The sequence below is a fragment of the Artemia sp. Qi Xiang Cuo genome, chromosome 11, assembly GCF_049724085.1.
Source record: "Artemia sp. Qi Xiang Cuo chromosome 11, ASM4972408v1, whole genome shotgun sequence".
NCBI classification, from domain to species: domain Eukaryota; kingdom Metazoa; phylum Arthropoda; class Branchiopoda; order Anostraca; family Artemiidae; genus Artemia; species Artemia sp. Qi Xiang Cuo.
Genome location: NC_142804.1, coordinates 33,506,331 through 33,524,257, shown reverse-complemented (window position 1 = coordinate 33,524,257; position 17,927 = coordinate 33,506,331). Strand labels below are relative to the sequence as shown.

The window sequence follows — 17,927 nt, the reverse complement described above, 5'->3', positions numbered from 1 at the left end:
ATTTCTTTAATTACATTTCATGAAACTATAAAGTTTTATGAATACAATACTTTGGTAACACAGAAAAAACTATCAATATTTCAATTATCTCTGTTTGGATTTTGATGATTTGAAATTTTTGGTTTGGATTTTTGGATTTGAAACAGTGCCTGGAGATGTTAAGGGTAATTGTCCGGGGTATATTTTCGCCAGGATTGTATTATCCAGAGGATATTTCTAAGGGGAGGGTTATTTTTTGTGGAGGTGAAGCCAGGTATCCTGGCGCTATTTAAAGAATGATCAGAAATAAAAAAATAAAAGAAAAACAAGTTTTTTCAACTCAAAACAAACAGAAATTATAACGTATATGAGGAGGGTTGTCCCCTCCTCAACACCTCGCTCTTTACGCTAAAGTTTAAACTTTGCTCCAATTTTTTTTAAACGACTCCTGAACACAAGGGTCGTTTAATTACAACGATAAGTAACTTTTTTTAAAGTGCCGAAAAACTGTAGCGTGAAGAGTGAGGTATTAAGGAGGAGGGCAACCTCCCTCATATACGTAATAATTTCTTTTCGTTTTAAATTTTAATGGTTGCTCCTTAATTTCAGTTGACAAAACTTGTTTTTTTAGAGACAAACATTTTTCTAAAGGCAATGGAAAAAGTTTGTCAATTAAAATAAAAGTATAAAAAAATGAAAAAAGTAAGTAATTGCAAAATATATACAAAACAATAGCCTACTTACAAAAACTAAAATATAAACTCCCAACATTTAGTTCTGTTGAGCAATGCCGAAGCGTTGGACGGGTATTTTTAACAATATCGACAGCTTTGAACTTGGTTATCAAACACCAAGATATTTAATGCCTTTAGACTCAGTGTTTATAAAAAAAGTAACGTATTATCAAAGTAGTTTATTCAAAGTAAAACATTAAAACTAAGATTGATAACATCAAATAAAAAAATTTAATTGAATATTTTTAATTTAGTTTTGAATACCAAAAGTCAGTATATTTGACACATTTATACTTAATAACTGTAAACAATTGAAGTTTTTTTTTTTTTTTTTTTTTTTTTGCCCCAACCAAATCATATAGAAAAATGCCTTTGGAAAACTGGAAAGCGGTCACTCAGTCACAAATTAGAACTTATATTTTTCTTATTAAGGGTCAAAATCTGTTGGCAGGCAGCCACCAATGGGGCAACACACATTTTTTCGATGGTTTTTCCCTATTGTGTTCTCTTTCCTTTAGTTTCCTTATAATTACTTTATAGTCCCAAATTTTCAGGGGGGCTATAGACCCCCCCCCCCTGCCGGTGCCCATGGCTATGGGCTATTTCATTATTTACTATGGGGTGTGATTGTCTCTTACTAGGTTGAAAGCTACCGCTGCAACCCGGATCTGCTACTACAATGATAGCAATTGTAATTCGATATTATGTTACATCTCATCTCATAAAGGCTTGATAGAGGAGACAAATTAAGACGATTCGAAAAGAATATTAGGGAGAACATAAATTGTCATCTTCCTGTAAGAGATCAAAGTAAAAATGAACTAGGCCCAGGAAATGAAGTAAAACAGGGATGTTTTGGTTTGGGGAAGGGAGGCAGGTGGCTCCTGCTTAAATCTTGAGGTTTTCACAATTTTTCTCATATAGTTTTTTTAGCCTTCTTTTCCAAAATATTCTATCCCCGTTCTTAATATATTTCTGTGTTCCGCCTGAACTATTCTTTTTGAGCTCGGACTGTTATTAGAGCAGAAACGGTATTAACGTAATTGTTCTTGTTTTTTTCCGGAAGTCCCTTGCTGTGTTTATATTTGGTATAGAACTAGCCCATATTTGGAATTCCAATTCGTTGGGCATGAAGCTGACATTCAAGATTATTATGATTTTTCAGGAATTATTGAAGAATGCAAACCAAGACCCACTTGAGAACGAAATAATACGCAAACGCCGGGAAATCTACTCATCTCATATCCTTGATCATATCATTCCTGGTATTTACATGTCTGGAGACCTTAAGGACGAAATGGTGAGCGATAGTTTATACACATATCCTATCTAATACAATCAATATTCGTAGTTGTCCAGGGTTGATACTATTAAGTGTGAGAAATTAAGTATACAGCCAAAGTTGGAGGCATTAACCCCCCCCCCCCACTTTCCACCCACTAACCCCACGTCCCTCTCCCCTTGTAATGAATCTTCCACTTTAACTGTTAAGCACGCTAGCTTTCTAGATGTAGATTATTAGTAGATTTCAGAAATTTAAAAGTACTCTTTCTAATTTTCTTAAACCAGAACATATAATATCTAATAAAAAAGCTGTTATTTGAGAGCAAATGGCTATTAGATTACTATTTTTAGTTGTTATTGCTAGGAATCTTAATGGCCCAGGGTAAGCTAGAGTTTTCCTGTCAAACCTTTTTTCTCTTAAGTTCTGAAAGAAGTAGTAGATTAAGATAATTAGAACCTACAGGAGACATTTTAGTTATCAATCCATGAAAATCAGGAAGTTATATTCACCAAAATCAGCTACTTTCTCTAAAACATTGAAAATAAGTTTGTCGTGAAGGTCAATGCTACTATTGCGTTTAAAAGTGTGGAAGTTAATTTTCGAATTCGTTGAAAAATCAAGATATCGCTAGAGATATATGAAAGTCTTAAGATTTTGTTAAAAATGAAAGCCGCATTCTTGCCTTTATAAGTCCATCTCCACTTGGTGGACAAGATTTAAAAAAAGGGTCGCAAATTAGGGATTCAATTTGAAAAATTTTGTGCTTCTCTCAGTAACGAATTTAATATCAAACCTGGAATGACAAATGAAATCCAAACAGGTTCAGAAGTTTTAGTAAATGTAAGTAATGCTTATATATCGCAATGAACTTTGTTTTAGATTATAAAATATAAATCATTTAGAAAACTTGACTGTCTACAAATGTGCCTCTATAAAAGTGCTATCAGGCATACGTCAATAGGGCTTGGACTTTTAGAAAGCAGAAGGAGACTAGTCCGAGTTTCAGGCTGGTCATCTTTACCAAATACGAGACTCTCGCAGCAAAATTTAATATCTTGAACCAGCAAATATGCAATGTGCTTTTTAGTTGTTGACCAAAAATTCAATTTAAAACAGATCCACGTCGTACATGTGAGACGTCATTGGCTCTTCTGGGTGTGGCTAAATAAGAGCATAAAAAACAGTCTGAAATCGTATTTTGTCTGTTATCACGATGTGTTGTCTATTTGGTCTTTGTCTTGCGTAATTACCTTGACTAATTCTTTTTAAAGTTGATTTCAAAAACAAAGTTTTCAGCTGGAACTAAAGAGTGAAGTTCAAACTTAAAACGAGCAAACATTATTGCTTCAGCCTATGTAATGTTTATACTGAAAACTGACGCAACAAAACATGAATAGAGCACAAATAAGTACCCTGCAGAAGATAAAAAACTAACTTATAAGGCTCTCAATAGTCTTCCACCAGCAAAAAAATTAGTAAATTTTAGCATATACTTGTAATTTTCTTAAAACTTCAAGTAAGATTAGTTTCCAGTAAAGCGCTAGTTTTTCAGAATTCTATAAAGTTAGGGAAATATTTCGACTCAGTTTATACGTTCCAGTACTGTAGATATATATTTCGTATTCTGTGGAACAGTAATTTTGTTTGTTTTAAGTTCATCTTCCCTCTTTATTTTTACCAGAAAAACTTAGTTTTTTTAATTTACTGCTTAAAAAGGCTATTATCCGCTGAGGACTTATTGGAAAGCTTTGCAATTGCTACTTTATTCATTTCATCAGCTGATTATGCCACCCTTTTTAAGGGTGGTTAGAGGAGGAATGACAGAGGGGGGCTGCGAATCTCAGGGTTAGGGTTTTCGACCATGTAAATTGTGCTGTTACCCCTTTCATGCTTCTTATTCCATAAAAAAAATACCGTATTGTTTTGTATTTTCAGTAAAGTTCCAGTTTTCCATAATCCTCAAAAACTTGAGAAAATCATTGTTGTAGTCAGTTTATTTCCAGTGGTTTATCAACGTTCGGCTAGAAAGCCATAATTTCCTTTTAATTAAGCAGAAAAACTTTGTTGTTTTTCTCGAATTAATCTAACACTTCGATCTTACAACTTATTTATACATTTTTATACAATTCTGAAAAAGGGTTACGCCAGCTTTGCCTTTGACTGAGACTATCTGTCTTGGCTTTACTCCAATTAGCCATGGCTCTCTGTTTTTTCATCGCTTCCACCAAGTTGATTTTAATTCAACATTAATCTTTAAAAAAAGGACGTGAAAAAGTCCAATACATGCTAGACTTCCTAATATGGTACATATTAACATTTATGCAATAGATAAATTTTCTAATAGGGTAAAACAAATTTCCTAATAGGGTAAAACCTATATATCCTTCTCATTCAAGGTTTGGGATATAAGTTTCCTGTGATGAAAATTCCAATGGCGTGCCTTTTGTGTTGATCCGACGCCATTTTCAAAGAGTTTTTAGGCTCTTTTTCAAAACTCTTGTGAATTTGGTTTCTAAACATCTTACTATTAACAATAATTGCAATATTAGTCATCATTCCTAAATGGCTACGAGTGGCACAAGTTTTTTTTTGAATTTTTAAAGATCTTGTTACTCCAGGTATGGCACCGAGGATTGCCATTTTCGGTGTGATATGGCGCTTATCACGGAGTTATATACACTTTTTGGCACTGTAGATAATAAAATAACATAGACCTCAAAGTTTTGTCGCACTCGATGCGGCTTTTAAATGCTCCTTGAAACTACAAATCTACAACGAGTACGCTTAAATTATCAACGATTTTGAATCAAGCCTTTAAACATCTTCTTACGATATTGCCTGCGTGCTAGTTTTAGTGGCAGTAATTGAGGGGGAGGGGCTTCTTCGTCTTCTTAGTTTCTTGCCCCAATCTAGATTTTGAAAAAGGCTTTTTTGGAGTTTTTTTCATTAGAAAATGCCCTTTTTAGTATTTTTTTTTTTTTAACTGGGAAGTACACTTTTGGGGTGCCATATGTCACTTTATGATGTCGTTATCAAGTCAAACTTATAGAAAGTGAATAGATATAAAAATTAATTCTGAAATGAGCCCCGAGATCTCTCTACGATGTTGCCTGCGTGCTATTTCCAGGGGGTGGCAATTGAACGGGGGTGTCCCCCTGCCCTCCTAGTTTCTTGCCCCTGCCTAGATTTGGAAAAATACCTTCTTTGGAGTCTTTTCATTGAAAACGGCCTTTTCTTGTATTTTCATCGAAGAAACACCCTAAAATATAGTTTTGGGGGTTATATGACACTTTCTGATGGTGCTATCAAATCGAATCTAAAAAGCGGGATTAAATATAAAAATCGACTTTTAAATGAACCCTTGAACAGCTCTCTATGATGTTCCAGTGCCCCGTTAGCAACGAAGACAAAAACAGTAAACAAGAGAAAAGAGGACACCCCAGTGCTACCCATGCAAAAAAGTGATTTTCAGTGCTGTTCAAGGTGGGGGCTGTAAGTTTTCCTTTATAGGGGTCTTAGCAATGGTAATTTCAATTGTGCTTATCGTTTTGCTCGGGCTCGTTTCAAAAATTCCTGTAAATTTGTTTTGAAAATAACATTTTACTGTTTTAATTAATCGAAAAAATAATAATCATTCCTGAATCAACAATGACAATTTTTTTCTAACTAGACCATTTTTGTATACGCATTTTGTAATTTTTTGTTTACTATGTGCCGTGGTTGCCCTTTACTGCTTCACAGCCATCGCTGCAACCATGATGGAATTGCCAGCCGAAACTAGTTCGAATTGCGAAAAAAAAAAAAAAAATAATAGTAAAAGGTATTTCTTACGCCGAAATGTCAATTTTTGGTACTATAGTACTTAGGTTCATCTTATATGTTATTTTTTATGACTGAATTTTTTTTAATTATTATTTTTTTTTGAATTTTTTTTTTGATTTTTTTGTATTTTTATGACTGTTATTTTTATGGTTCATCTTATATGTTATTTATATATGCTATATTTTTATGACTTATATGTTATTCTTTATGACTAAAAAAAGTTATTTTTTTTACTGAGGATTTATAACAACACCCTCCTCATAATCCCTACCGCATATTGGTATATTAAGACATGTTCTTCAAGTATTAATTAAATCAACTATAAATCCCTATTTCTTTTAGCTGATAGAGACAGAAGATAAATTCTGTTCTTGTGCACGGTCCTCGTGCGCAAGCCACGTGTAAATGGTTTTTATTGGTAACGAATACAAATAATTGATGCTATAATTCACAATTAATTAGCTATAATAATTCAGCTATGAGGGATGGAAAATTTTTGTTGTGTTTTTTAATTCAGAATAAAATGCTGAGACAGGAATGCAACAATAAATAAAATGAAAGGAAATAAACCCTTTCCGGACACACTTTCTTTAATTTTATAAAGAATACAGTAGAGTTGTGTGACTAAAGTTTAGGAATCAGCTCATATATCAGCTCCTGGAAATATCTGGAAAGTTTACTCATCAGGCTGAGCAACTCATTTTTAAAACATAAAAGTAAGGTTGTCCGAAAAGCAGTTATTTACCCTACTTATTAAATATAAATTTTTAAAAATGACTAAACCTGACTTTGACTTATATAAAAATAATTTGTCTTAGTTTCCTAAGATTTAAGAAATTTACGTCATTTTAAATTCAACTATATAAATCCCTACTTCTTTTAGCTGATAGAGACAGAAGATATTGATGCCAAGATTCGCATTAACGAGTACCGAATCCCTCAGTACGTTCAAACAGCTAATTGCAGAAGAATAATGAAGTCTGACCAGTTTACTAAGGAAGGCGTCGTACACTTTATTGAAGGTGAAATGGATCCAGCGAGCAAAACCTTGGCCGATATTCTGAAATCTGATGCAAGATTTTCCACTTTTGTGAAAGGTAAAATAACTTCAATCAACTGGAATTCTAGGATGTACTAAAGCTGCTAAAATGTTTTCTAGCAGCATAGCCTGTCAAGCAACAGGCATAGAAAAGAAATAAAATTCATACTCTCTGTGAGTATTATGCTCTTGTGAGGATTAAACACCTACTTATTCTGATTTCATAATTAAGAAACGCTTGCTTCAGGTACCCTTGTATATATTCTTCAGATTATTGATTTGCTGGGGAATATTAATTATGAAAGTAAATTCTATTATTAGTAGAAAAGTGTAATATACTAGAATATGGAAAGGATATCTAATCTTTATCTCGAGTTTGAGGATTGTCTCCAAAGGAGCTTTAAGAATTTCAAACATCTTGAGGATTACAAAAATTTACTTTATCAATTAAGGGATATATTGTGATTGTGACTTCTATAGTCTGCGAAAACCTGAAGGGCAATTTTAAACTAGTAAACACTTTTGCAATGTTCATTTGTCGGAATTCCCTAAATAAGTGGATTCCGAAGAGCTAAATGCCGCATGAGAGATAGGGTAAAATACAAATAAACTATAAAAAAAACTGAACTGAACATATACTTTTGAAGAAGCAGAAGATAATAAGGAATAATGGTTTTGAAACAAAACAGAACCTTTTTCCAAACTTGCATAGTTAGGTGTTCTTTATTACCTAAGTGATTTTGTGCAAGGGGTAATTACCCCCTAATAATCAGGTGAAATTGTCATTAAGAAGCTGAACTGCGTTCCAATTACTTATTTTTCCTATTATTAAGCTAACGTAGAGAAAATTTTTCTTGGGGGCATGACGAACTGCTTAGCGACAGGAGTGAGCCTGGTCAATTTCAACAAACCAATAACTAATTTTACCGATCACATTTGAAACCAAATTTTACCAATGACAACCGAAATTTCCACCTTCGGTAACATTTACTGATTTAAAAAAAATGAAAAGCGCTTTCGCCTCCCTCTTGAGATACTCCTTCCGGAATCAACTTCCGTCTTTTATGTGTTGGTTTTTTATCCTTTCTTTTTTTTTTCATTGCATAATGGAATCTTATCCTAAATCTCTTAAACTCTTTTGAATCCAACTGTGATCTTTTAGTAATCACTAGAAAAAGAAAATTTAAGATTTAAGAGTGAATTAAGAACAACGTTCTAACTCCCTTAAAGAGTTTAGCCCTGTAAAGATTAAATTAAAAAAACAAGTTTTTTAAACTGAAAGTAAGGAGCGACATTAAAACTTAAAACGAACAGAAATTGTTCCGTATATATGAAAAGGGTTGTCCCCTCCTCAACGCCTTGCTCTTTACGCTAAAGTTTTTTATTGTTTTAAAAAACAAAGCCGTGTGACAGATTCAAACTTCAGCGTAAAGAGCGAGGCGTTGAGGAGGGGACAGCCCTTTTCATTTACGGAATAATTTCTGTTCATTTCAAGTTCTAATGTCGCTCCTTACTTTCAGTTCAAAAAACTTATTTTTTTATTTAATTTCTGATCGTTTTTTAGTTAATGTAGCTTTTATTTTGGCTCACCGTCATTGAATAATTAAACAAAATTTGCATAAAAATTTAACTTTTCTTTTGCTAAATGGCTGTCTCTAAATTTGGTTCTGGCGTAATTTACAAATTAACTTACGTAACGAACTTCTATATTTGTATATTTTTCTTCTGGCAAAACATACAAAGTTGTAGATTTTTGCAGATATGAGCAAAATTTTTTGTTTACATCTTGTATTTTTTTTTTATTATATTATTGTTTTTATTAATTAGATTTTAGTACGTATATAAGGGGGTTCTCCTCTTCTTAAATACCAGGCTCGTTACGTTAAAAATATAAAAAAATTAATTCACACACTTCAGAATCACACAGGGCGTTTAATTAGAATAGATAGCTCTTTAGAAAGAACTAAAAAAAAAGCTGTAGCGTAAAGAGCGAGGTATTGATTTGGGGGTGACCCTCCTCATATACGCAATAATTTATGTTCGTTTTAAGTTCTAATGTTGGTTCTTACTTTCTGTTGAAAGAACTTGTTTTTTTTAATTCAATTTCTGATCGTTTTTTAAATAATGCTTGGAAATCCGGCGCCCCCTTCAAAGAAATATCCCTTACCCCAAAGAAACATCCTCAACGGAAAGATTCTCCCGGGTAAACTCCTCCTCCAGCCCCCCCCCCACTACCAGAAAAAATCTCCCCTGAAAACGTCTTTATACTTCCCAATAACCAATACGATATGTTAACATTGGGTAAAGTTCATAACTTTCAGCTCTCCCCCCGGGAACTTCGGGGTATTAATTCATCCTAAAAGACATACTTTTAATATTTTCGACCATGCTGAACAAAATGGCTATCTCAAAATTTTGATCGGCTGATTTTGGGAAAAAAATGAGCGTGGGAGGGGGCCTAGTTGCCCTCCATTTATTTTGGGTCACTTACAAAGGCCACTAGAACTTTTAATTTCCATTCCAATGAGCCCTCCCACGATATTCTAGGACCACTGGGTCGATACGATCACCCCTCGAAAAAAAAAACAAAAAAAAAACAAACAAATAAACACGCACCCGTGATCTTTCTTCTGGCAAAAAATGCAAAATTCCACATTTTTGTAGATAGGATCTTGAAACCTCTACAGTAGGGTTCTCTGATACGCTGAATATGATGGTGTGATTTTCATTAAAGTTCTATAACTTTTAGGGGGTCTTTCACCCTTTTTTCGAAAATCAGCCAAATTTTCTCAGGCGCGTAACTTTTGATGGGTAGGACTAAACTTGATGAAACTTCTATATTTGAAATCAGCATTAAAATCTAATTCTTTTGATGTATCTATTTGTATCAAAATTCCGTTTTTTAGAGTTTCGGTTACCATTGAGCCGGATCGCTCCTTACAAACAGTTCGTTACCACGAACTGTTTGATATTGACATTATGAAATCTGTATGATTTGATAAAAGGGGAAAAAGACACTAAATCTTGCCAACGAATTCAGCATGTGTGTAAACCTCATGTTTGATTTTTCACCGTCTAAGGGACTATTCACGCATAGTTTTATTATGTTGTTAAATGCTATTTTATGAGAGAAGGAAGAATGAAAGAAGCAGGGGAACTAGTTGCCGCCGTAACATACGCTAGTTTGACTCCCTCTGTTTTAATCCGAATGAGGTTTTTTGTTTTCGATGTAATACCTTAAATTAGGCATTTTTCCAAAACCACTCTGGCTTTCTATGAGAAACAAATACACGTTCAAAAGGGGATAAGTCCAATTCCCATTTAATGCTGTAGTATATCTGCTGATGACGATCGCTGTGTATGTGATCGAAATATCCAGACTGTTTTATCTGTTTTCCGCTGTCTAATAAATGGACTTATCCCCATTTGAACGTATTTTTGTAACCTTTTTAATTTTCTTTCTATTAAAAATCTAATTTTTTTCTTAAGCTATGGCAAGGTTTAAAATTTGCTTATTTTCTATCAACAATGATTTGTCGTATCTGGTAGTAGTTATTTGAGAAATTTGTCGAATGCTTGCGAACTCTTCTCTTCCATCCCTATCTTACTATCCAGCTTCTGTCTTACAAAACCATTTCCCTTGTCCCCACATATTTTTGATCCTTGTCTTTTTAATCTCATCCCAGACGTAGAGTTCAAATTTAGTCTTTCATTTTTGTGTATTAGCGTGTAGAACGAGAGCAAATGGAAGTGGCACTCCTCCCATTTTAGCAGTTTATTATCAAATGTATTAAAACGGGGCAGAAATTAATTATATATATATATAAAACTGTTTGTTCAAACACAAGCAAAAACTTACGTCTAAACTAGACACAAGATGAAGTGTCTTAAATAGTGCGGTTGTTGCAGGGTTTTACAAACTAGATTTTACAGCCTGATTTAGATAATATTAGGTAATAGTGCTATTAAAATTACTTCACCTTTTTTTGACATAGACAGGTCTTGTTTCATTGATTTTACATAATATATTTCACCAGCTCATTTACGTAGTATAATTATTTCAAGAGTTTAGTCTTTGTATGCCCTACACACAGGCTGGTCTAAGCCGCTTTTTCGTGATGCAAAAACTGATTGTATTTGAAATATTTTGTTCGTTCATTAGCAAATTTTACGACAAATTTTGTGTGCATTGCCTTTTATCTTTTACTCTCTTATCTCGTTCTCCAATAATCATCATTCGTATATGTGTATAGTGTCGTCTTTTTTTTAGTTATGGAAGACGCAGGAATGACTGACACCCTAGAGAAACCTGGACAAGTAACTCTATTCGCCCCTACCAATGAAGCGTTTGAGAAACTCACAGCAACTGAGAGAGAGAAAATTATGTCAGGAAAAGGATGCGTTGATAGTAAGTTTAGTTATCTCACGGATTTCTAGGTAATGTAGTCGTTGATGTGATTTCCTCCGGGTAATTCTTAAGTTTTCAACCAAGATATCTTTTTGTGCATGGGGGGGGGGGGTCGAAGGAAAAACGATGCTGAATACTTGATTGAAGTACGGCCATCAAAACTAAACACATTAAAATGGACGCATCGATTCATTTTGGACTGAAAATGTGTATGAATTAGAGATATTTGCACCAGAAAAGGACCTTGCTGAATTGCTTAAATTAATCCCTAGGAAAATGGGGCCTTTGATTTTAAAGTTGTGTTGCCGTACCCTGGAAGTCTTATAAAGGAACTTCCCTTTTACAAAAACCGGTTTATAGTAACAATCTACGAGGCCAAAAATCATTTATTTTCATTTTTTCCGTAAAATTTATGCCGTGTAATGAACATCTTTTGAGCTACCACAGCGAAATTGCCAAGAACTAAGTTTCCCGCAATTTTGGAATATCTTCCTGGGTTTTGAGAACGTTGTTTTAATCTTACACTGAATATAAACAATGGATAAGGAGAAATGCAGAGATATATCAAGACATCTCTAATCGGTACATCTGGTGCTCCGGGCTTTCGGCCCTTGCACTTGCTTAGCTCAGGTAACGCTTGGGCCTTCAGTGTCCCACGGCTGGTCCTTACAGATACCTTTCTACGTCATAGCATCACTATATCTACTGACGTACCTAGCCAATTATATTATTACACTATTTTGGTGCCCCTCCCCCTAGATCTCCTTGATAGACACTACTTTTTGTTAAAATTTCAGCTCAATCCGAGGCGAAAATTGCCATATCTCGAAATTCTTTCCCCTAATCCCTCCCCTCGATAATGCCATTTTGAAGCCCCTATAACCCAAGAACATATCCCTGGAGTATACAACCCTTCCATATCACTGAGATTCAAAGTCCTCAAATAACCCCGTAAGGTTCAAACCGATCACCACGGCCGTTTTCTATATATGATGTACTTTCCAATAATTACTCTTATCTATATATCAGTTCTTCCAGTGGTTTACAGCTGAACCTTTCAGGTTGGAAAAGGGAATTTTTTGCAGGATGGCTCTGGAGCCACAAAAAAAGATTATATAAACTGGAAATGTCGCGTCATGTTATCAGACTACAAGCTGCTAATATTTTAGTTTGAGTTTTATCTACTTTATCTCAGCCACTAGAGAACTGTTGTCATATTCACTAATCACTTCCCTTTTTTATAGGTATTCTTAAACAACATCTGCTTCCAAATGTGATTTGTAGCACTGCTGTACAAGCACGGGCAAGGACCCGCACAAATGCAATGTCTCATGTCTTATTAGAACGTAAAGATAACGTGCTGACTGTCGATGGGAATCCAATTCTCCGTGCTGATGTTATTGGAATCAATGGAATTATACATGAGATTGACTCTGTCCTTATGCCAGAAATTGGTATGTCCTTCTTAGTGTATTTTCTGTTTCTGGGAATAAGGGTTCTGTTGAAAAGGATAAGGGAATCATGCTGCCTTCTTGAGTGTATTTTAAAAAACCCACTTTTCGAAGATGAAAATTTATTGAAGCCATCTAATGCTTGATTCATATTATTGTGCCTAAAAAAAAAAGGAAGTAAAAGTTAAGAAAAGTTTTCTTTCTTAAATGAGTCGTGAGAAAATTTTCCTATCGGGTTTTAATCTAAAGATGGTATATGATCTGAGGTGTATTTCTCCATAAGAATTTGGAATGTACCCAAATGACTGTAACAAGACATGTTTCTGTTCTTCTAGCTCATGAACTGTCTCAAGTAGCAGCTGTATGTGCTATATACTGAATTGAAACCTTGTCAAATTCTTTAGATATACCCTTAAATTTATTTCCAATGTCAATACAGTTTTTCATCACGGTTGAAGCTGTGGCTGCAACCTAGTAAAGAGCGATTCACGGCCCGTAGTAACCGAAAGTTTAAAAATGCGTTTTTGGAAGAAAAAAAAACTAAAGTGAGGAAGGGTCGGCATTTGCAGCTGGTTCGGGAATCATCTTCTGTTTTGGCTAATCATATTCGCAAAAGTCTATTACGAGAAAGAATTTATACGAATTTTGAAAGGGAGCCTGAAATCCCTCAAAAATTGTGTCAGATCGAAGTTCGAAATGAAGACTCCACGAATGGAATGAACATGGTTGAAAAATACATATAAAAGAATTAAAGTTCTCCGTATTTAATAACAAGGGAAATCACTTTTTCGCGTGACAAGCACTAATGTGTCTCGTTTTTTTAGTGTCATTTTAAGTAACAAAAGAGCTCGTGTCAGAGCAAAGTGGCGTTTCCTGCCATCCTGTGCCACCAAACATCAATTATTGTCCAAAGCCAATCGATCTTTTATGTTCCCTCTACCTCCCTCATCTCTCTCTCTCTCTCTATACCTGTGTATGTCTATGTCTCTTTCTCTCTGTCTCTCTCTCTCTCTCTCTCTATCTTTCTCTTTCTCTCTCTATCTCTCTCTCTCTCTCTCTCTCTCTCTCTCTCTCTCTCCCTCTCTCTCTCTTTCTCTCTCTCTCTCTCTCTCTCTCTCTCATTCTCTGTCTTTCTTTCTTCCCTTACTTCCTTTTATTCCATTACCAATAATTTAGTTGTTGGTTTTGACTTCGATTTTCATCGCCAAAAAACCTGAATTTTCAAATTTAAATTAATTCTGATTGGCTCGTTGTTTTTGTTCTTGATATATAATAGAAGGTTCCCCGTATTTATTTTAAAATAGTGCCTTGTTCTAAACGAAAAGGCGTATCCGACATGTTCAGATTTCAGTAGATTGCAAAAATAGGTTTTTTTTAAGTTTCTGTCAACAGATTTTTTAAGACTTAAGTGAAATAACATCTATATAAATTATAGTTGATAGTTTTAGGTTTTTCTTGAATCTTGGATGGCTAAAAAAAACCTCCTTGTACGAACAACACGTCCTTAGCAACAGTAAATAAACCCAAAATGTATCTTTTATTTTTCCTCTTTCTGCAAAGACATATGTCATAAAATACCTTTTTAGTTATCCTGACTTAGCTGAATAAAGTCTTTTTTCTCCACATTTTTGATAAGAGCAGGTACAGAATCAAATTTGCATCATTATTTCTTGCTTCTCATTATTTAAGCAAGTCAGATACTTATAACCACGAACATCTACGTTTAAAGTGTATTTAAAAGTGTATTGACATTTAGAAGCTAAATATTATAAGGCGTCCGGTTTTAATGTAGATTTGCAAATCAGTGGTCGTCTATTTCAATAAATTCAGTTTAAAGTCAGTAAATGTATCAAATTCAACGTATATTTATCTCACCGCTATTCATCTTATTTTATTTAGCAAAAAGTGTTATCCAAGTATTGGAAGAAAGAAATATGACGGAGTTTTTAGATCTTCTGGACCAAGCTGTTGATCAAGATGGAAAAAGTTTAAATCTCCGCAGCACGTTGGAAAAGTTAACAAACTTCACCCTTTTCGTACCAGACAATCTTGCAATTAAGAAGTTCCTTGAAGAGCATACTGAAGATCCCAAAAGTACTGAAAACCTGCTTAGTATCATTTACAATCACATTGCACAACCCCAACTGAAGGCAACAGCATTGAGAAACGGGGACGTGCTGTCTACCATTGAAGGACTTGGGCTAAGGACCCAGATCAATCAGTTTGAGGTAAGACCTAGCTTGAATAATTAAAAAAAAACTTCTTACACTGATAAAATAGTAATAGCGGGTGAAACTTAATTATTATTATTTTTACTTTAATATTGTCATTATTTTTTGTCATTTGCATTATGGTTTATATATATATATATATATATATATATATATATATATATATATATATATATATATATATATATATATATATATATTTGCTAAAATGATTCATGAAGACTGTTTGTGTGTAATTAACATTATATAATTAGCAAAGTGCCATATTTTTTATGTACAAAAGTAGTATTTCATTTTTACTGTGAAAGAGTATAGTCTTGAAATTATCCTAATTGCAAAGATTTAATTTATCATAAAATTAACAAAAACGTTAGACGTCCACCTGCTGTAACAAGATTCTTGTCAGTATTTAACTTGTGTCACGGACTTAATTTGAATAGATCTTCAAAAAAAAAACTGTAAAGATTTCGCTCTGCTCAATCACAGTGCATGCCTCTCCAGCTAATATTGGTGCGATAATAAGTGATGTGGATAAAATATGTATTAGGAAATGTATAAGGAATATGAGAGAACTTGTACCCTGAATCATTCTTATTTATTGATAAAATAGACGAGTATGAATATTAACAGTTAAATTTGGTAATTTTTTACATTTTTTTTTCAGTATATTTTATAAGTATAATTTTAGCCCAACTTTTTCATCCGCCGTAGAATAATTTTCACAGGAAACATTTACCAATAAAAACGCTGAGATGTGTCTGGGCTTATAGCGCTTTTGGATTGTGTTGCGGCAGCAACACATTTGCTTTATCCTTTTTTTCTAGTCCGCCAATTTCAGCTTATTACTAGAAAGGGGTAAGGGTCTAAGCTCCGCAATTTTTACGGAAAGTGTGCATCTCAGGCTAGATTTCATTTTTGAAAGATGCGAAACATTCTTGCATAAAGCCAAAAAGGATGTTGTCCGCTAGTAATTGACCCAGAACCTACAGTGCGCGAGTTCAAGTGGGTTATTGTGGTCTAAGTCGGAGAGCTAAGCTTTTTTCCATTGATCCATATTTCTGCTTTCGACTGGAAAGCTCCGTTCTAGTAGGCAAGCAGGCAGGCGCCAGTTTCAAAAAGAAGTCGGAAGAAAATTGAAAAAAGCTTAATATGTGCGACGGTTACCTGGCTCCATCGACAAAGTAATTGGAGCTTTTCCTTTGCTCTTGTCTAAGTTGTGATGCTAAAAAGTTGACCCACGGCTAGACAATAAACTTTTGAACTAATGCAGATGGATTTTGTTTTCAATACTGACCAGCAGTTCTTGATGAGCTGATCCAAGTGGATACCATCAGTTTTATCTGCGAAAATTCGTTCATGTGGTACACCATTTAAAATTCTTAAGGAATTGAAAAATTCCGTGTTGTGGGCTTGTAAGTAACAATTGGTTTGTATGCCTTGGTCACCTTTGTGATTAGGTGTTTCCATCTTTTGTTAGTTGGTGTACCCATTATTTACTTCCGATGCATTTGAGGATACGAAAATATTAGTTTAATGTCCACTATTGATCGATTGTTGGACCGTGGTCATCTTTGTCGATATAGGGCTTGCAGCTTTTCCTAGTTGGTGTACCTATTATTGGTTCCTGATATGGATTTTAGGCTAAGATACGGCGATTATAAATAAAATGCATCACAACGAAGTTTCAAAATTATACATACTCACATTGTCACTTGTCTTCTAACCGCATGGAATTTGAGCCTTTTCTTGATGTCATGACGGTTCACCACAGGTTGGATACAGCCACCCGGGGAAAACACAAATTCTTTCATAAAATTGTAACCTGTTTAGATTGTTCTTGTGGCCAGAAATGTCAATTTGCCAATTTTAAGAAGAAAAAAAATTATTTAGCTGACTTGGAGGGTGTGCCCCGGCATGGCTATGCGACAGGCTTGTATATATTAATTCTCATTGTCACTTATCTTGTAACAACAGACAATGTGAACCTCTTCTTGATGTCATGGCGTCACCATAGGCTCGATACAACCATCTTGGGAAGAAATACAAATTTTTACTTAAAGCTGTGACTTTTTAGATTGTGTTCGTGGCCAGAAATGTCAATCTGCCAGTTAGGAAAAAAATTGTAGCCGATTTCAAAGCCAGGCCCCGGCACTCGGCATGTGGTAGGCTTGTACATGTTGATTCACGTTGTAAGTAACAACGTCCAAGTGAGTCAGCTTTGTTTACTACTCTTCCCTATGGAAAATGGAGGACTCCCCAGGGAACACATAGAACGTTGAAGGATTTTATCTTCTAACAGCACACTTCTTGTTTTCACTCCATTTTGACACGTTCTGATACTCGCTTTCTCGCGACTGCTTGTAATTCTCACTGCCGCTTATCTCGTAACCGCATATTTCCTTGTTCTCGCTGTGGCATATCTTTTAGCCGCATGTTTCTTTGTTCTTCACCCATGTTTTGAGTAGTTTTAATTCTTGCTGTCGCTTATCTTCCAACCGTATATTCATTTGTTCTTTACTTTTGTTTTTCACTCCTTATAACTATTGCTGACGGAAGTATTCTGACTGTAGATACTTGTTATTCATTATAGTTTATCATTACTTTAGACATTTTTAATACGCTTTACTTTAGCTACTCAGATTGGTCTCGTCACGTTTTATGGTCTAGGTTGTTGAATTGTCCTAGAGGACAATCTAATGATATTTATCAGTGCTTCATTTTCATCAAACAATCCCTTAAACATTTTAAATGACCTTAAATTAGAATTTGCGGCTTTGTAAAATTAGGTTTTTCTTATTGGACCTTTAACTTTTGCCTTGGCTTGTCATTTGTCATTAAGAAAAACATAACGCAAAACCTTTGTTTTTTTTAACACAGGCTGATCTAGTATTAGGTTCTTGGATAACGGCCTTATAAACTTTGATGTCTATGTTTATTGCTATTTCATTGCTTGGAGCTTTTATAGAATATTGAATGTC

At 34.5% G+C, this 17,927-nt stretch overlaps 1 protein-coding gene across 1 annotated transcript in view; it reads left to right on the top strand.

The window, feature by feature from the left end:
- Positions 1 to 17,927, top strand: part of LOC148946905 (transforming growth factor-beta-induced protein ig-h3-like) — an 87,002-nt gene that overhangs the window by 61,679 nt on the left and 7,396 nt on the right. The window contains exons 7-11 of the mRNA XM_089096725.1: positions 1,879 to 2,013; positions 6,704 to 6,917; positions 11,130 to 11,267; positions 12,512 to 12,721; positions 14,618 to 14,946. Of these exons, the coding sequence (XP_088952851.1) occupies positions 1,879 to 2,013; positions 6,704 to 6,917; positions 11,130 to 11,267; positions 12,512 to 12,721; positions 14,618 to 14,946 (1,026 nt within the window). The remainder of the gene's footprint in view (positions 1 to 1,878; positions 2,014 to 6,703; positions 6,918 to 11,129; positions 11,268 to 12,511; positions 12,722 to 14,617; positions 14,947 to 17,927) is intronic.